The sequence below is a fragment of the Vidua chalybeata genome, chromosome 12, assembly GCF_026979565.1.
Source record: "Vidua chalybeata isolate OUT-0048 chromosome 12, bVidCha1 merged haplotype, whole genome shotgun sequence".
In the NCBI taxonomy this organism is placed as follows: domain Eukaryota; kingdom Metazoa; phylum Chordata; class Aves; order Passeriformes; family Viduidae; genus Vidua; species Vidua chalybeata.
Window position 1 is genome coordinate 6,785,838 of NC_071541.1, and position 19,925 is coordinate 6,805,762.

At 46.0% G+C, this 19,925-nt stretch overlaps 1 protein-coding gene and 1 long non-coding RNA gene across 6 annotated transcripts in view; one reads left to right on the forward strand and one right to left on the reverse strand.

The window, feature by feature from the left end:
• Nucleotides 1-695: 695 nt before the first annotated feature.
• Nucleotides 696-12,682, reverse strand: LOC128794001 (uncharacterized). 3 transcript variants are annotated; one of them, XR_008432954.1, is made up of 6 exons: nucleotides 12,320-12,682; nucleotides 11,253-11,304; nucleotides 7,185-7,289; nucleotides 3,128-3,266; nucleotides 2,495-2,612; nucleotides 696-908 (listed from the first exon to the last, which is right to left on the reverse strand). It is a non-coding gene; the product is annotated as an uncharacterized LOC128794001 (long non-coding RNA). The 3 variants fall into 3 exon arrangements; XR_008432955.1 differs by having other exon boundaries at nucleotides 696-911; XR_008432953.1 differs by lacking the exons at nucleotides 696-908; nucleotides 2,495-2,612; nucleotides 3,128-3,266; nucleotides 7,185-7,289 and having other exon boundaries at nucleotides 10,805-11,304.
• ADAMTS9 (ADAM metallopeptidase with thrombospondin type 1 motif 9) overlaps nucleotides 12,061-19,925 on the forward strand; it is a 79,338-nt gene continuing 71,473 nt past the window's right edge. For all 3 annotated transcript variants that reach the window (XM_053953545.1, XM_053953546.1, XM_053953547.1), the window contains exons 1-3: nucleotides 12,061-12,162; nucleotides 12,274-12,662; nucleotides 13,773-13,935. In XM_053953545.1, the coding sequence (XP_053809520.1) occupies nucleotides 12,069-12,162; nucleotides 12,274-12,662; nucleotides 13,773-13,935 (646 nt within the window). In that variant the 5' untranslated portion in view covers nucleotides 12,061-12,068. The remainder of the gene's footprint in view (nucleotides 12,163-12,273; nucleotides 12,663-13,772; nucleotides 13,936-19,925) is intronic.

The window sequence follows — 19,925 nt, forward strand, 5'->3', positions numbered from 1 at the left end:
TCACATGCTATATCTAAGTGAATTGCCATGATTATTTACCTATGAACCATAATTTATCTAGAAAAGTGTAGTTTGTGGCTGGTGTTTTGGGATGAACTTCTGCTCAGTGTGTTCTTTGAATGGCTTGGCATCTCAGTTGAATGACACAGGTTTTAGTTTTGTACATCACTGAAAGAAAGCAAACTTATAAAACACTGTTAATGAGAACTAGCTCTGCATTTCAACAACTATTTTAATTATTACCAATTATTTCTATATTGGATTTCAAATTCAATTTTTGTAGCTCTGTTTAAAGTATAGAGACTGGTGATATTTACATTTATGTTTACAGGTATATTTATATTTATAATATAGGTTTACATATATTTTTGTTCACGGAGGCCTTAAAAATTGAATTTGCTTTTGTATTTCTTCCATTTATATTGATAAAATATCATACAGTAAGTAATTCTCATACCCATTACATATGATTTGCCCACTCGTACTTATTTTGTCATCCTTACTTCCTCAGGCTATTTTCAACTTTAAGCCACTGCTAATCCATGACCTTAGGGTTTTTTTCTCCAAGTCTGAATTATATAAGTATTACAGAACAAGAATTTAAATTAACTATTCTTGACTTAATTGTACAATAACAGTCAGCTGATTCACTTTTCTATTTCCACTAACTTGAATAATAGAGCAAATTTAATTACTTCATTTTTTAAAATATATTAATTATTTAATTTTTTTCAATGTGGGAAGGCTGTTTATTAAATATTTCTAAAAGGAAAGTGGAAATGAAAGGAAATAGTGATGGTCTGCATTTCTGGGTGTCCAGAATTGCTGCCAAATGCACAGAAAGAAAACTGAAGCAGGAATGTACCCTGCATTCTGCAGTGCCCACTGCAATGGCAATTGAGTAAAATCTGCTGAGACAAAAAAGAGAAAACAAAAAGCACTTTGGTCACAGAGCTGAAATGGAAAAGCAGCAACCGTTAAAATGAACCTTTGTAGTGTGTCTCCTCAATCTCTGTCTCCTTCCATGAGACTCAAAAAGCAGAACACCTGTAGAATGTCAGGTTTCCTTTCGGATGCAGGAGAGCAGCATCGCATGGCATGGCCATGTCTCCAATAGGCTGGGCAGTTTGCTGCTGCTCCTGTTCCAGCCAAGCTGTTTGATTCTCATTTGAAATGCTATCTCTAAGCTGCTTTTGTTCAATTGCTTACTTTCCTGAAAGGTTATAATCAAAAGGCCATACTTCAGGAATAATTTGGCTCCCTTGTATGATACTGGTTTCCAAGTGGCTTGTAAATAAGGGGTCACATTTTCCAAAGAGAGTACTGCCTCACCATCAGTGCTGTGAGAAATCTGCTTTGCAGCTCCATGGCTGAATTTAGGGGGAAGCATTGCTGGCAGGCTGAGTCAGTGGCCCAAATTCTTGTCTCTTTATCCATATAACCACATGAAAATTGTTTCTCCTATCCACAGAATGTGCATGAATAATTTGCTTGGCATGGGACTGGAGCTAACTAGCACAATAACTGTGCTTTTGTTAGCTCCATATGTCCCTTGCCTTGGAGCTTTTCAGATGATACAAAACCCTGGTACTGTGACTAAAATGAGAAAAGCCTGGGCAATGACTTCAGAAGCAATTGGGAATGACCTAAAGCTCATAAAGGATTCTTGGCTTCGATGATGTTGACTCAGGTCCATCAGACTCACAAGTAACATCCAGACCTTATCGAGATCCTGGAATGACCCCTGCAGTCTGCAGAGATGGGTTTTTAAACCCTGCAAGGGAGTCCGAATTTCCAAACCTCAGAAACACCAGACTCTTTAATTGTACTTTTTGAAATTAGTTCAAGAAACGAGTACAGACACATTGCCTATCCCTCTCCTTCTCTTTGCACTCGACATTTTTGGTGTAGGAGAGTTCAGTAACGGAAGTGTAAACCTTCTGTTTACATCTATAAACAAGATAAGGTACAAATTGCTGCAATACAAACTTCCTTGCTCTGGCCCTCCGCTGACCTCAGCTATAAATTACAAGGACCCCTCTTTCTCACAGTTTCAGGAGTCTCCAGTCTCTAGGGCAAAGTTTAAACCAGCAAACGTGCTTACAAAATCTTCTGTGTGAATTTTTCTGACTGCTGTGCTAGTCACACGCCACTCAGGGCCAGGGGCTCATGCCTGTGACATGAGGGACAGATGCAGCTGGACCTACATTTGGAGGGTGCCCCAGACACCTCCAGCTGCAGGGTGAGCCTGGGTGCATTTGCACCCATTTCCTGAAGTCAAGGAGCAAACTACAAGCACTTTTGCTGAAGGGCTTGGATAGAGAAGGGCACGCTTGTACCACATTTTAGACCTACAGGAAACATCCGTGTCACTGCATCTCATGCTCAAGTCTTCTCCTGGAAGCTGGGTCAATAAACTGGTTGCAAAATATCAAAGATTATGCCAAGTAAACACAAGAATAATTAGATTCTAATAATTAGAAAAGCTACTCACACATTGTCTTATTTTTATAGATTTCAATGGGTGCAAAAAGAAGAGCTGCCAATAACACAAAAGCTGTTCTAGGCACAGGAACCAAATTCCTCAGTGACCAGGACAGATGACACATAGCCTGAGGGAACAACACAAGAAGAGGGCTGGGGCATGAGAAAAATCTTAGGGAATGGGGCAAAAAATAAAAGGGAATTTCTGAACCTGACAGCTGTTACTATATCTCCGCACCCTGAGAGATGTCACAGCCACTGGCAGTCACACACACACATCATTGAGATTGTGGTGGGTATTCCTAATAGGAATTGTTAATCTGGGATTTCCACAGCCATGGCTGTTCTGGGTGGTGGAAGTGGAAACTAAACCATCATGTGTGGTGCCGACATCAGAGCAGTGCAAGGTTGGACTTTTGAACTCCAGCACTGCATTTGCACAAGGGCAAGAGTTACACTGACGTTTGTGTGTCCCCAGGCAGGACTTGTGTCCCTCTCCTCCTGGAGCAGCTCAGCAGGGGAGCACAAGGATATCACCTCTGGCATGGGTCACCCAACTGCAGGTCCCTGGAAGATGGACTGGTGCTCAGGCAAGGCCCTGTAAGCTTTCCTTGTTCCTGCCCTGTCACCACTGAACACTCACCATTGGTCTGCCCTGGAGAGAGTGTGAAATGGCTCTAAGAGGGTCAGGTCAGTAGCTCTTGTGTGTTTAAGCAATGCAGAAACTCCTCTTTTCTTCCTCATACTGTGCAGTGGGATGCAGGAGTGTGACTTGGGGATATCTGCAAGAGAGAAGAGCCACAGGGGATGGTTCTTGGTCACTGCTATTAATGATGCTGCAGAGAGGTGGTGACACTGGATCCCTCACAATGCTTTCAGCAGAAGCATGTCAGCTTCTGAAAAGTGCCAACTCCTGGCCCAGAGGCCTATTTTCTATACATAATGGTATCCAAAAAAAATTCATGCAATTAGATACCGCTGCCCTAAACCACATGCTTTTATATATGTATAAAAGAGCTAAAAAGTTCCATTCTCACTGTCAGAGGAGTTAACTGATGCACAGAATCAAACAGGATAACGTGTTTGTTTTAATGTGCCCAGTTCTACTCATATTTGAGGGAAGTTGCTCTTTTGGCTCTCCATGTGTTTCACAAGCTATTACAGGTCTAGGAGTCTCAGCCATGGGTGGGCATCTCCCTGTCCTGCTGTTGAAGAAAACAAGCATCCAATTTGTTGGTAGATGAAATGGCTCAGATTTGCACAATTCTCTGTCTTGATTATGGGCTTTGTGTTACAAAGAACCATGTGCTGGAACCTCCTATGAAAACAGCAGAGAGAAAGAATGCTGCTGGTGTGTATGAGATTTCTCCTCCCTTCAACAAATGCTATTCTTAGCTGGCTGGCTGGTGTGGAGTAATGCATTAACTGAGTGTGATAAGGCAGGGGAATGCCGATACTGGCCCCATTTTCAGCCCTGTGTTTGCTCTGCCATTAGACAATGGGGTCTTGGTCCTCTAGGAGGCCCTGACATGTCAAAACAATGTCAATTAAGTCAACAAATATCCTTGTGTTACAATCATTTCCAAATCATGCTTTGTCCCTTTAAAAATTCTGAATGGAAAGGTTAGGGATATTCAAGAATTAAGATGATAAAATATGGGGAGACAACATGGAAACAGCTGGCTTACAAACATGAGCCTGATTCCCATCACCAGCATTTGTTAATGGTATTTATGTTGTAATGCTTATGAGAAAGTTGAAAGGTCTGAAAAACACAACATGTATATCTCAGCCTCCATGTGTTGGAGGGTAGGAAATTACCCCCTTAGCAGAGCTGCCACATCTCCAGACAGACAAGGTGTGGTGCCCACATGCACATCTCCTCAGGTGTGCCATGCACCTGCAGGTGATGAGGGGCCATAGTTCTTAGGAAGGTCCAAATCCTTTAGATAATTTTGGGTAACACTTCTGGCTGGGAAAGGAATGTCATGCCCTCGCATTGGGCGTACGGGAGCTCAATTCCTGGTGTCATTGAATTCAGCCCGATATTGTGGGTAATAGTGCTATAATTCTTACTGCCAAATGATCACATCTGGATTTAGAAGCAAGTTGCATGTATGAAAGCAACACTGAAATTACTGACAGGCTGCTTATGCCTACTGGCATCCTTATGGCTCCTGTCCCAGCTTATCCCTCCTTGAATGCAAAAGACAAAGTAAGGCTCAGTTGAAAAGTCTTGGGAATTTTGAGGGCTGTTCCTTGTGTGCTTGTTGACAAAATTAGCTGCTTAATTCATTGGCTGAAAACAGATGAAAAGTAACACCTACTTGTGCTATGAATAATTCATCAGTGAAAGAAAGTGCTTCAGGATAGTATTTGGGACAAAAACTGCATAACAGTAATCTCACAAGTCAATTTGCTACCTATAAAGGAAGGGGTTTCTGTCGGCTGTCCTCTCTTCAGGAAAAAAAAACCAACTCCTCTTAACATTGTCTGCAATTGGAAACAGCCTACATTTTAGGTAATTAAAACTGATGTTCCTGACAAACATTCGCCTCCAAAGAAATGGTCTATTGTAAACGTAAACTCTCAAGATCCTTCCAGGCATACCAGCAGACTGTCTCCTAAAAATTCTTCCCAAGCCATCTGGTGCCTTATCTTTGTAGCCAAGCCATACAATAACTTTAAAAGAGGCTTGTTGCTCGCAGAGTTTAGTCTCAGGACTACAGATTCTCTTGGAAGTATCTCAGTTCACTCTGAACTCGTTAGACAGGCAGCTCTGGTTGTGTGAATTCTCCACTACTTTTAATCAAGATCCAAAATGTGCAGCTGTGGTTCTCTGAGGAGATCCTCTCTTCCTGTGGTTTGTAAAGGGAATGAAGGAGTTACAGGGAGAAGCTGGAGATTTCCAAACAGGGATTTACACTCCATTAATTCTCTCTCCAGCATCCCAGCCAGAGTGGCATGACATGAATGTGGTTAGGAAGGCTGCAGCCAATTCACATCATTCTTGTAGCTCTCCTCACACCTGCGAGGGGAATGGATGGATTCCAGGTTTGCTCCTAGACAGCCTTTGCCATCAAAAAAAAGGTATTTAGTGAGTGAGAAGGCATGAAGGCATAGAACAGAGGTGGCTGTTGGAGACAGTTGGGAAGAAAAAGACAATTTTGTTTCAGCTTTGCAGATCACCCAGAGTTTGTTCTCCCTGTATCCTGCTACTTTTGTGCCTGCTTTTTAACATCTCACCTAAACTCTATCTTCTAAGAAACTGAATTCTTAGTGTTAAGTCCCCTATTTTCGTTGCAAAAGCAGAACCTGACAGTGAATTTAAGTAGCAAAGCCAAGGCTGTAGGTACCTGACAGCAAAGCAGTAGTTCAGACACAAACCAGAGTGAGGGAGCCTGTGTTAGCTGTGCCCAGCCACTCAGGCAGCGACAGCCATTGTGAGACAGTGCAGGGTGTGCAGCTGAAAGTAGAATTTGTTCACCACTCCTTCATCCAGGGAAAACACAGCATAGCTGGGGAGAGACCAAATCCCATTTTGGATTTTTGTCCTGTGTTTATATGCTGAATCTTCCACACTAAGCATTTCTAGTCTGTTCCTTATCAATGATGCCTTCAGAGGAAAGGAAGAAACTTGAGTGCAAGAGTATAGGAGCACCTATAAGAAGAGAGCTGTTTCCTCAACATATCCTGCAAGCTGGAGACTGCTGACAAATCTGAAGCATCACATTTAAGCAGCATCTCTTAATCATTTAGCATGGTGAGGCAATGGCTGTGGTATGTTGCACATTCTGGCTATGGTAATGATGTGGTACTAGCAGTGCTACAAAATGATGGGCTGCCGTTAGATTATCTTCTCCTTCCCTGTGCCCATCTGTTCTGGGAACCCTCAGCTACCTGAGAAGAATTTTAGAACACCCTGGTTTTGGTACTGCAACTTAGTGAGCACAGACATTTTTCTAAGTTAAAAAAAGAAATGTTTTTTTTCAAGCTGTTGCATCTTGGTAAAGAAATACTGGGTGTTATATATGCTTGTCAGGTGGATATTAATGAGCAAAATGTGATGCTGTAAAATAGCTCCTGGAAATGACAGAGATTCTGCACTTCTCCAAGTCAGTGGAAGTTTTGATGATGAGTTTTGACAGGCACTGGATTAGGCCTGAAACATTCCCAGCTTTTTGGCCATTGACAATTTTTTTGACAGTTTTATAAATGGTAGAGACTTCCTACCACAATACAAATATGACAACATTGTAAAGACTTCCCCCAGGGAGACGTCTTTGCTTTTAGCTGGGTACCTCATTACACCCCAAGGGAAATCAAACAGTGTAGGGAAAAAGAACTTGATATCTGTAAAGTTGCTTAGCTTTTTCCCTGCTTTACTGGATATTTGTATTTTGTTATCTCTGGAGACAATCTACTATTTGGGAAAAGAATGAAAACAACCATCCTAAAATAGAGTTTTACAGTTTAATGATCCCTGCACTGAAATATTACATTATACACTTAAGCTGCATACAAGATGGAGAGGGAGGGTGAAACTACAATGAGGTCAGAGGTCCATGACCCCGTGTTCTTTGCCAAATCAATCATCTCAGTCTTCTTTTCATAAGGTGATGGTGACACCTCACAGAGCTGTTATGATAATTTGTTTATATAACAAAAGTACATGGCTCGAGGGATAAAGCTTTTTGTACCTGCATAATTTCCAACATTCCCAGGTTGCCTTTTGGTGTGGGATTACAGAACATCTGCTGTATTGAGTCCTCCTAGTATTACTGTTAATGTTTTGTCAAAGGCACCTGAAACATAGCATAGATGCATAAGAACATAATATCAAAAGTCATGAAGAGTGTATTCAGGTTCTGTTTGATTTATAGCATGTGGCATTGCAAACATATAAACTAATAATATGATAAACTAATATAATGTTTAGCTTGATGTGGCTTAATTTGTACAAAAATGGGAAGATTCAAAATTGTTTCTTAGCTTCTTTAGGACCTCTCCCATAGTGACCCATAGTGAAAAGGGAGATGGGATCTGTAACTGTTTATTAGGCCAAAGGAACTGCCAGACTGCAGTGAGACCCAGAAGCTGGGCTACCCTGAGCACTTTCCACATAGCAGATAAGAGGTGTAAGGAAAAGGAGCAGTGTCTGAACAGTCAGCAGCAATGCTGGGAGCAGGGGAGGGGCAAGCTGGAACCAGCAGTTTCAAGTAGAGAGCCTCAAGGGATCATTATGTCCATCCGTGCTGACCTGAAGATGAAAATCCCACACATTTGCAGTGTCTACGTGGGTTCTGCTATTCCTCCCACCCAGTCCCTAGTTCCTACTCATGTATCTGTTTTCCAGGGTCAAAGTTGTTTCTGAGGCAAGCTGAACGCCGGCCTTGCATGTGAGTGCAGCAGTGGAACAGACTTCTTTGCGTTCCCTCCTTCACCTTCTGTTCCCAAATGGTGATTCCCTATCCAGGCAAAGAGCAGGGATGAGATCTGCAAGGACAAGGCTACACTGCATTTCCACTGTGTCCCACCTTGTACCTGTGTGCAGAGCAATGGATGGCTCCCACAGAACATGGCTCCTGCTGCAATGCACTGGCTGGGAAGATGTTTGAGTTGCACAGTTTGACCCAGGATGGAGATGAAGGCTGTTTGGGTATTATTTCCCTGGGTAACCTTGAATTAGTCACCTCAATGTGCACATCTCAATATTCAGGGGAGTGGGATGGCATTGATGGCTCTGCAACATCCTGGCACATCACATCTCCCTCAGCCACTGAGCCTAATATGGGGATCAGGATATGCCCAGAGGGCAAGTTGTGATAGCAATGCTGTGTTGGTATTGCTAGGAATGGCAGGGAGCACTTCCCAGCCTCCTATGGATCGGAGGAGCAAACTCCCAAGCAACCCAGTGATTCAGACCTTGATGGCAGCAGCACATTACATGTGGGAGCAGCACATTCCTCCCAGGGAGGAAACAGGAGCTTAAAGGACTAATGTATTTAGTGTATTTAAATCCTTTTAACGAGGATCAAAAAGAGTTGGCATGGCACAGGTAAGTTTGAAAATTAAGTATACACCAAGAACTTGCAAGTTTCAGTCCCTCCAAACAAATGTGAAAGGCTTACAAAACTTAAAAATGCAGCTTTGACAACTGCTGAAAATGTCTTTTAAAGAGAAGCCTTTAGGAGAGTTTCCAAAACAAAGAGAAAGGCAGCCCAGAGTTGTATCCTTGTTACCAGCATCAGCATCTGCAGAGAGAGGCAGGAGAGGGTGGTCAGCTGTTTGAAGGGAATGAAATCTTTCACTTTCTGACCACACAGATTAGACAGAAGGAGAAGAGTTGGTTGTTTTCAGGTATCTTGTAGCATTGAGGAACAACCATTAAAGGGAAACTGTCTGCCTTGTGGGATAATCATTGGACAAGCAAGAGGATGCAGCAGATAAAGAAAGATGATGCTTACCCAGAGAGGCTGAGCCACAAAGAACAAAGATTAGTACTAGGGATGGCCTCACCTATAGTGAAAATGAAATGGTAACAAGGGGGAAAAGCAGTGCAAAAACCTCAGGAAATCTGGGTTCCTCAAGTGTATTCTTGCAGCAGTATCCACTGCCTTAAATTTCTTACTGAAATTTTGCTGTTGTGATCAAGTTCTGATTTGGTAGTTTATAGAAGAGGCATTTGCAGCTCAAGTTCTGCAGTATTTACATAGGCAAAATTCCCAGTGTTTTAAGGGGATTTTTCCATGGGTAGGTATGAGCTCTCAAGTCTTACTTTTGACTGGGTGAGGACTTGGAGTCTGCACAATTACCATACCGTAAGTATTAATAGATCCTTCCTAATAGGAAAGTTATTTGTATTTAAGATTGCAGCTTAGTTTCTCTAAGCTCCACATAATCTATTTACTTACAGTACAGCTTTCATTCTGCACTTACTAATCTCCAGCTGTAAAGATTCAAAATGCCACACAACATACAACTTGTGCATATTGATGGAAATGGCTCTGGAAGTCATGCCATGCTGCATGGCATGCATGAATGTATGTTTAGTGACATTGCAAAGCCAGAATTTGGTCCTGGGAGGCTTCAGACCACTCCCAACTCTGCTCCATAATGGAGTCCCATGAGTTGGATCCCTCTTCTGAATGATGGAGTTGTGTTTCTTGCCTTCCCTCACGTTGGTGGTTTCAGATCAGTCGTTGGGGCTGTGAGGATGCGCCACAAAACAACCTTGCTCCATTCAGCTCAGTGCCAAAAAGGAAAGGGTCCTACCCAACCAAGTCACAGGTATGTGCTGTCACTTCTCAGCCCCTACCAGCTTCTGAGCTCCATCAAACCTCACCTCAGAGCCAAATTAGTCTTCTACTGGTCACCTTGTAGAAAACTAAGGAGGGGAAAACTCCAAAGCTCTGATAGGTCTTCCTGTGACAGTGAGCTGAATAGAAGCAAGGCAGCTCTCACCAGCACCTGATGGGGCACAGGGGATGCTGAGGCTGAGAACAGTGGGATGCAAGATGTGTATCTGCAGGCCCAGATAAACCAGACCTGTTTCCCAACACTGTGCTGATCAGAGGACTGAAGGCTGCACCCCTCTTTCCCAGACACCAGCAGGACAAGCTTCACGTAAGCCTCCTCCCCTCTGACTGATCCCTAATGCTATGCTCAGCTTTTCACCTCTCCTTCCTCAGGCAACTTGGTTCACTTTTCCTCACTCCCCCTTTGCTGATCAGCTCCTCAATATTGCTCCACATGCCCAAATGACAGCACAGGCTCCTCCTGGCACTCCTGGGAAATGTGTCCACACCCACCTGAGTTTGGGATACAGCCTACCCTTCCTTCTCCCACCATAATTTCTGGAGCATTATCCCAAGCTCAAGCACCCTGTATCTCTCTCTGTGAAGACTGAAAGCTTTGGGGTACATATGGAGATTGTAGGAAGGTGGTCATGGCTCAGGGTGCTCTGCAAACACTGCAACTCAGGGAGATATGGGCGAGTTATCTCTTGTATCCGAGATTTTAATTAAACCTGGTTTATAAGCGTGGGTACAACACCATGCAGGGAGGTTATGTGTCATTACACCTTGCCCTAAGGATGTGCTGACTTGGGTCTCCACAACTCTGGAGATTCCTGCACTGCTGAGGCTCTGCCTCCCAGCCCTGCAACCCTGGCCAGCCAGTTGCAGGGTTGAAGATGCATGGCTTTGCAAATGATGCTTTATTTGCTCTGACTTTTACATTCATCATACAAAAATTAATAATTGACTCCTAATAGTTGAGGTTTGTAGGACTTCACCAGTTGTTTTGAAGAGTCAGGAGGTGCATTTTGCCCAGAAGTGGATTCTGAATTGATTTTTATTTAAAACTTTCCCTTTCTGCAGCAAATACCAACATTTCTGTGCCTTGTCCCAAAGCTGAGCGAAGAACATAAAGAACTTTGACATTTTCTATGGAAGTGCAAACTGAACTTCCAAACTTCTCATTTGCCTTGCTTACAGGTTTTAAATATTTAAAAACCTTATAAACCAAGGCTGGGGGTTTTGATTTGAGGAAGGGGTAGAAGACAACACTTAATTACATTTAGCTCTAAAGGATGTCTTAAATTTTTACAGAGACCTTTCAAACTGTACAACAAAACAAAATAAACTCAGATAAGGATATAATCTTCCTTTTCCCTCAGGGTGCCTGAAAAGTGCACAACACAATTCTAATCCTGAACAAAAGTTGCTTGAATTGCCTCTTATCTGAGAAATGCAGAAGAAAACAACCGCTCTAAGTGCCACACAAGGGATTCTTCAATTGCTGGTCCACTTCTTCAAGCTGCCTTGGGAAAAAAAAAAAAAAAAAAAAAAGGGGAAAATGTCAATTAGGTAAGGAAACTCAGCTCTCCTCTCAGTGAATGGCAAAGTGACTGATCCCCACCAGGTCCTGGCAGAGCCTGCAGCTGCCGGTGCTGCTCTGCCTGGGCTACTCTGGGATTTTTAAGCATTTTGGAAGGAGCCGGCGGGGAGCGGGTGCCGAACCCGGGTATGCGGAGCCGTGGCTCGCACTCCCCCGCCCACTCCGTCCAGCTCTAGCGATGGCTTTTCTTGACCAAAACCTGCGACTTCGGCTTTCGCCAGTAATGAAAAAAGAAAGTGACATACTGGAAGGAGTGGAGCGGGCGGGAGCGGAGGAGGGCGGGCTTTCTCCTGCTTGATCTATGGAGCACGCCCCTTCTTAAACTGAGAGCCCCAGCAGCTCTCGTCCACCAGCCCGACGGGGGGAGAGGCGGAAAGCGAGGGAGAGCAGGCAGGCGGGCGGGCGGGCGGCTCCCCCGTCCCGGCCCGTCGGTCCCGACCCCGGCCCGTCCGCCCCCGCGCACCATGCGCGGCCCCCGGCGCCCCGCGCGCCGCCGGCCCGCCCGCCCCTAACGCCGCCCGGCTGCTGCGCCTTCCCGCGGCAGCGCTCCGGGGGCCGGGAGGGGGGCTACAAGAAAGGAGAAGAGAAAAAAAAAAAAAAATTAAAAGAGGGAAAGGGAGGAAAAAGGAGGAGAAGAAGCAGAGGCGGGGAAAGCTGCTCCTCCGAGGACAGCGCGCAGCACCATGCAGCTGGCGCCGCTGGCGCTGGCACTCACCACGCTCTTCATCGACGGCTTGAGGACGGGAGCGAGGAGGCAGAAGCTGCACCCCAGGCAAGGTAAGGGGGGTGCTCGGGGAGGGGCGCGGGGAGTGCTGCGCTGCCGCCCCCCCCCGGGGCCGCGGGGCTCGGCCACCTCACTCAGCGGCATGTGCGTCTGTCCCCTCGCAGCCCAGCTGCTGGAGAAGCTCAGCGAGTACGAGATCGTGACTCCTACCCGAGTGAATGAGTTCGGTGAGCCCTTCCCCACCGATGTCCACTTCAGGCGGCGCCGGCGGAGCACCAGTGCTGCCCCCGACGCCTGGACGGCGGCCGCCGCCGACTCCCCGAAGGCACACTACAGGCTGTCCGCCTTCGGGCAGCAGTTCCTCTTCAACCTGACGGCCAGCTCGGCCTTCATCGCCCCGCTCTTCACCGTCAGCCTCCTGGGAGAGCCCGCCGCAGACCAACGGCGCCTCTACGCCGAGGCGGCCGACGCCGATGTGAAGCACTGCTTCTACCGGGGGCACGTCAACGCCCGCCCTCGGCTCACCGCCGTTATCAGCCTCTGCTCCGGGATGGTGAGACCCCCGCCCCGCTGAGGGCCAGGGGCGGAAGCGCGGATGAGGGTGGGCGGGCAGAGCGATGGCGCCCGCCCCTTCCCCTCACGGCGGCGGGCGGCTCCCGCCCACCCCGATCGGGGGTTGCTCCTTCGGTCGGGTTCCGCGGTGCGCCGCTTCTGCTCCTCGGATTTTGGGGGAAAAATGCCACCCACCGACACCCGGGTCCGCCAGCCAGGCCCGGGCACGGACCCCGCCTGCCCGGGGAGTGCCGGTGCGGGGTGGCTGCGGGCTTATCCCAGCGCTGGCCCGACCCACCCAGCGCCCGGGACCAGGAGCATGTCCCGGTCCTTGGTACCCTAGATGGGTGCCCTTCGGTGTAGGGATGCTGGCATTGGGATGTGCAGAAGCTCGTAAAAGGACTGACTCTTCTGCCTGTCCTGGTGCCTTTCAGTCCCACGGGGTGCCAATCGCAGGGGCTCTCTGGAAGTTTCTGCTGGCTTCATTCTGGGTGCATGTGTTCACCTAGGCTTGGGCACATGTCTGTGTGGCTTCCCTCCCAGGTACTGACCATGGATACCAGTATAGGATGGCTGCTGAATGTTTTGTCTTGGATATTTATTTACCAACCGAATATGTGCATTCGTAGTTATAAGCAACTAAGAGCGTTGATGTCTTTTCATAAGCAGGGATTTCACTAGCTGGATACATTCCTCTGGTCTTTATATGTGGGTTAAAAGCCTGTCTCAGGGGAATATGCTGTGTGAAAACAGCACATGATGGGGTTGCCCTGGGACCTCCAGCACACAGCAGCAGCATCACCCTTTGGGCAGGACTGGCTTGGTAAACATCACTGGCATAAGGACAGGGTCTGGCAGACAAGCCTCTCTCATGCTCCCTGCCTGTGGGTTAGTAATTAGCCCTCTGTAAGCACCAGTGGGATGGCTGTGCAGCCCAGGGTGGGTGCAAGCAGTGTGACGGAAGCTGGAGCTCCAGCCACTGCCTTCACAGGGGTTACCACAGAACTAGGCACACCTCCCTCATTAACTGCTTGCTTTGTGGGGTAGTGCTGCTAGGTGGCTTGTCATCGTGCAAAGCTGACCTCCTGTTCCTTTCTCTGGTCCCTCTCAGCTAGGCACATTCAAGTCTGATGATGGGGACTATTTTGTAGAGCCACTCCTATCGCTTGAGGAACAGGAGTATGAAGAAGAGCACAATAAGCCACATCTTGTCTACCGACACCGGACATCTCCAACCAACTCTTCAGGGGACTGGCAGACTTGCAATACTCCAGGTACTCATTTTCTTACTGCCTTGGATGACTTGGAAGTGCTATTTGCAGTTAAAAGGTAGTAGATTTATGTGGGAAAAAAGGGATGTGGAGTTGAGAGACCCCTCTAGAAATGGTGCTGTGACTGCTAGGACTGGGCTCGTGGTGGTAATGTTGTCCTGGAGAGATGTGGTGCACTTGTGCTTTCTAGGAATTGGTTATAAGGAAGTTGCGGTCAGAAAAAAGTTTCCCTTTGATTCCTGATGTAAAGCTGGCAAGAGAGCTTTTGATCTGTCTTGCCTTAAGTATCCTGTGAGCCCTTAAACTTGTTTTCTGTTCTATGCTACATGTAATTCCCAACCATCCTAATCTGATACACTCTCTGTCTGATACTCTGTCCTTTAAATGACATCTATCTTAGTCTTACTGTGCTCCTGGTCTTCTTTCCCCAAATCTGGCTGTGAGTTGCCATGTCTTACTTCTTTATAGTGGAAATGAGGAGGTCCTAACACCAACCCTGACAGTTCTTCCCTTAATAATCACTTTTCCACGGTTCATTATCATTGCTTCTTTTTTTTACCTCTTGGCCCTTCCTCCACCAGCACCATCTCCCTGACCTCCTCACTCCCTTTTTCTAGTCCTTGCACATATGAAAGAGCACAGGCCTTTTTCTCTCCCCCTTCATGTGCCTTGATGAGCAATAGCCTTGCTCCTACTGTCCCTATTATCTGCAGTGGCCTCCTGCTGCTCTCTGCTTCCTTGACTTCCTAATGTTCACAACTAATCCTCCCCTTTGGCAGCAAATACCTAAATTTTCTCTGAAGAAGCTTATTCCTTCGGTCTCCTGTTTCACCTGCTGTTTTACCTTCCTCCTTTGGCCTGCAGGTAGATCTACAGGAACTTTAAAGCAGAATAGACAGAATAGACCTTGACTGAGTTCCCTTGTAGGCTGCAAGCTGCTCATATGTTGCAAAGTAGGTGGAGTTGCTTAGGAAGTAAAGATACCACTGGAGGAGAAGTATGGTGCCCAAATTAGGCTGCAATTAGCACACATTACTCGTTTGGCACCCACGACTGTGCATTGTGGCTGTGCTGTTGAGCTGTCAGTCTGTTCAGCTTGCACTGATCATGCTGAGTGCAAAGGTGCTCTGATACTCTGTGACCAGCCAGAGCAGCATGTGTTTCTTCTAGAAGACATGTGAATCCATGTCCACATGCAAACGTATGTGCCAGGGGTACAGTGGCACCTCTCACAAGGCTGTCATTGTTTGTTCTTCCAAGGGTTGCTGCTGGAATATGCCATTCTGGTTTCTCTCTTCCAGCTGTTTCTGCTCCCTTCTTTGAGATCAGATGCAGGAGACTCAGAACAGTTGGAAAGAAACATGGAATCTGGCACATTGCATCAGTAACCCTTGGAGGAACGGAGCAGCAGATCACAAGACTCATTGAATCAAAGGTAGCTGGGAGGGCTCTCAATTTTGCTTGTGTACTTGACTCTGTGCTGCTGTAACAGACTGCTGTATTTCACCCCACTGTATCATAGTTCCCATTTAGAATATTATTCTTCTGTATTGTAATTCACAAGAATAATACTCCATCTGTGGTTTTACCAATGTGCTGCATATCTCTTCCTCCTTTGTTCCAGTATGCTTTGCTTCTTGCTTGTCTTTTTCTTGCTCTTCCCAGTTGCTTCATGTAGTGGAGGGAGGAGTTCTCACCTCTCAAACACAAGCTTAAGTGTTCCAGATAGGCATGAGAGTCTTGTCTTCCTGTCCTCTTTCCCTCCATCTCTCCCTCTTTACTGGCTCTTCTTTTTGTCATCGTCCAAGCTTTTGAAAGGGAATGATGCTATGGCCATACGTGTATGGTGAACAAGTCTTGGTTATTTCATTTAAGGAGCACGTTCAGAGCAGCTTGGGCAATGCTGAACCTTGGCATCCTACCTGAGCTTACATCTGGTGAGAGAAGGTGTCTCACATGTCTTTGCAGCAGAGGTGAATGTGCAAAATCTAGCAGCACTCACTGTTTTAGACAGGGTGTATTTCTCACTCCTGCCAGAGAAGAATGGTTTTGTGAGAGTTTGGGAGTTAGTCATAGTTGTAGGGTGTTGTGTGAATCCAGTCTTTTGTCAGAAGAACATGTGAAATGGTGCATTTGCTTTGCAGGCTTCTGGCAGGGGTGGAAATTTGCTTAAAGAGGAAATTCATGGGAGGGAAATCTAAGGTACCCCCACTGAGGTGAGCAAGGGACCCTGTGTTGCCAGGCAGTGGTGCTATTAAAAATGACTTTCTGATAGTTGTCTTCCTGGAAATGATTAATAGTCAACATACTGGTGTGCCCTTGCCATAATGATGTAATTTTAGACTTCTTGAGGTATTCAGGAAAGTTTCCCCTGTGAATTGACTAACAGATTGAGTAAAAGCTTTCATTTGCAGCAGTCTCCCTGGTCTTACTTTTAGTTTTCAGCGTCCTGAGGTCAGCTTAGAAAACCAGGTATTTGCTTTTGTTAAGTTTTAATTAGCTGTTTCTGATAATAGTTTTAGGTCCTCTGACATAAAAGATACTCTGCAGGTGTTCTGGGAAAAGATCTTTTTCCTCTGAATGCTGATGGATATCAAATGGAAGCTGTGCTCTGCAGATGAACTTTCATTGCACAGCACTGGGGTCTCTGGCAATGCATTTCAGCTGTCTGGCATACAGCTCAGCTGCCGCAAGAAAAACTTTGGACAGAGTTTTCCTTGGGGTAACAGGTTAATGTAGTTTCAGTCATAGGAAATGGTGCATTTTCCTCTCCTCCTTTTCTTTTAGTTAGTGCTGTGAATCAGTTTGTCATCTGGCCGGGGATCTGGCAGAATAATTAGTTGTGTTTTACTGAATAGCCCTGAATGGGATGAGGACTCGGCCAGGTGGACAGCATGATGTCACTATAGGTGCAGCACCACTACCCCCCATCGCTTCAGGATAGCAAGCTCTTCCGACCCAATTATTAAATATCCGCTTTTTTGAGGTGGAGGAGGAAGAGAAAAGAAATTGCAATCCTAAAAAAAGTAAAAAGGAAGTGGCTTATTGCAAGGCTGGAGAGCACTGCTTTCCTGCGCCCCACGGAGGAACAATCTGACTCCAGTGATAAAGGCGTGGAGCTGCATCCTGCATCCGTGTGCTAGCTACCTTCGTGAGGCAGGCAGCACCTCCCAAGCCCCCATCCGGTGACACCTTCTGCCAGGAGCAGACCCGCAAACCCTTTCCATCTGAAACTGTCAGTGTTTGGTCTTGCAGAGAGATGTCCAGCTCCAGATGCCAATAGGATGCTGCCTTTGGTCATCACTTAAGTAAAACACTTCAGGCCACCTCTTGCTTTGGGTCTTGCGTCCATTTCTGCTGCTTCTCCTTTCTGTCATATTTCCCATGGGTTTTGTCACTGATATATGTATATGTGTATTTCTGTGTATATTTCGGTTGCTGAGTTCTCTGGAGCTCTTCTCTTCCAGTTTTGTTGGAGTCTGTGATAGCTTTAGCCTTCTACTGAACCTTAGCAATCATTCTGCCTGTTGGCCACCCCTTGTTCTGAGACAGATGTGGCCTCCACCTGCCTGGTTGCACTGAGCCACAATTCCTCTGTGTCCATGAGCATGATTGCAAGTATTGTGCCCTTTTGTCACCCCACTTCTGTTGCCTGCCTAGCTCTTGCTCCAAACTTAGCAAATTCTGTGCAGCTTTTACTGTGACCCTGATGCAGAACTCCTGACTAAACTTTTTGGGGCAGCTCCTTCTTTGTACCCGTGATGTCTTAAGTTTTAGCTTTCATAATTTTTAGATTACATACTGCCTTAGTGTGTGATTCTGAACTTCATATAAAATGTAAGTAAGTTCTCTTCACAGGGTAGTTAGATAAAACAATCCTTTTCCAGCTTGAGAACCAAGGACAGCCTCAGACCCAAAAAACATAATCAGCAAATTGAAGAGAGCAAACTGAGAGGATGGGACTTCATAACCTGAGGCTATAATTGGATAATTAACCCCAATATGTAAATGGACCAAAACTTATAAAAGTGTGAAGACTCATGACTGGTCATCCATCTTGGGTGTAGCCATGGGCTGGCTCTTATACTGCCCAAGGTGTATCCTTTAAAGGCCTTTTAATAAATACCTACTTTATTCCTTTAACATTGTCTAGTCTATGTTCCAGGTCAACCTCTTTAGGCATCACCCACTGCCTTCTTTTGGCTGATCTGCACTTCCAATTTCCATCCCAGCTTCATTAGTTAAATACCTCTCTGTTCTTGCCTCATTTCTCATAATTCTTTTATATTCAAGACCTGTCTGGTGCTGAGATGAATAAACCAATGACTGAATGTATAGTGAATGTGAGCTGCTCCCTACTTGCTGCTGGTCAGCTGTGCCCATCCTGAGGCTGGCGTAGGGCCTGGGCTCTGGGGCTGCATGTGAGGATCTTGCACAAAGTCCTCACTCCTTAATGAGAGCATTTAAAGCAGGAATATCCACCACGGGCAAAACTCATCATGCAGAAGCAGCAATAACACTCTGCTGGTGCCAAACTAGTAGGAAGATGATTAGAGCTGTTCCTGTCCCCTTGGAGGGGAGCCAAGGGGCTGTAGCCAGCAAAGAGGCCTTCCAGCAGTTGTGCTGAGGTGTTGAGGTTTTGGAAACAGCCTCAGATAAATGCAGGACAGAGCAGGTTTTACCTGCACTGTGCTGACTGTGCCCCCACCCACTGCTGGCAGAGGTGGGAAAGCCCAGTGACTCACCTGCTGAGGCTGCTTTCCAAAATCCACCAAGTATTATCAGCACAGATGGCTGTGGGACACAACCTGCAGGCTTAGCATATCCCAGTACCTGCCAGAAATGGATGCAAAAGGGTCTCAAATTTGCTGGTATTTTGTTGGGTGTTACAGCAGTTTAACTACTGGAGAGTGCATGTGTGGCCAGGTACAGCAGCTCCACAAAGGGAAGCCCCATGTGGTCCAGGTGAGGAGGACAGAAGCTCTCTACGTGTAAGTTGTGCTATGAAGGGTTCTATAAAAAGCAGAGGAGAAACCAGCAGCATGAACCAAGTTTTGCCCCTGAGCTAGCATGACACAGGCATACTCAGTAATATGTCACTGATTTTTCAGTTGCATTAACAAGTAATTTGTAATAGATTACCCTTTCATAGTAACTGTAGCAACCTTTCCCACTGAACGTGACACTGGGGAACCACCAGAGCAGAGGAGTGCTGCCCTGTGTCTTGAGCAAGCAGATGCCTGTTGCTGCCAGCTTGATGATTGTGATCGTGTTTCTGCATGATAATTAACACCAGCTTGCTCTCCTAATGCCAGCCAGCTGCATGGGAAGTCACTGGTGAACCAATGGCACAAGCAGGAGATGGTCCTGTCACCATGTTCCCATGTGCTTGGAAGGGGTGGTCAGGTTGAGGTTGCCAGAATGGGGGTTTGTTAGTGTGTTATCAGTGCCATGACCAGGGAGAAGACTTGGGGAAGGATGTATTAGGTATCTGGTACTGTGGCTAAAGCCTGACTTTGTAGTGTGGTCTTTCATGGGTGTAGGAAGGGAACGAGCTTTTGTTCCTGCTCCAGTTGTGGTTCAAGGTGTGTCTGCAGTGTTACAATTGGCAGTGGAGTGGAATGGGGCCAGTGATGGAAAATTTCCTGCTCCTTCTACAGACTCTTTGTATGTTTTATGTTGTTACTTTATAGCAGTTCCAAGGCAGAAACTTTGAATTCCTTTTCCACAGGACTCAATGTTTGTACTCTTGTGAGTAGTCTGTGGTGAAATCCCAGATCCTTTGCACTTGGTTTGTTGGTCTAGAGCCCTTTAGTATTTTTGCTGTTTCTTTTGGACTCTGTCTTGCTTCCAACTGTGTCCCTTTTTTTTTTTTTTTTTTTTTTTTTTTCATCTCATTAATCCAGCAGAATTTTGCATTCTAGGTGTCTGGTTTCCAGGCAGGTCTTCAGGCAAATTCTGTACTGCCGAGTGTCACGTAAACTCGGGCTTGC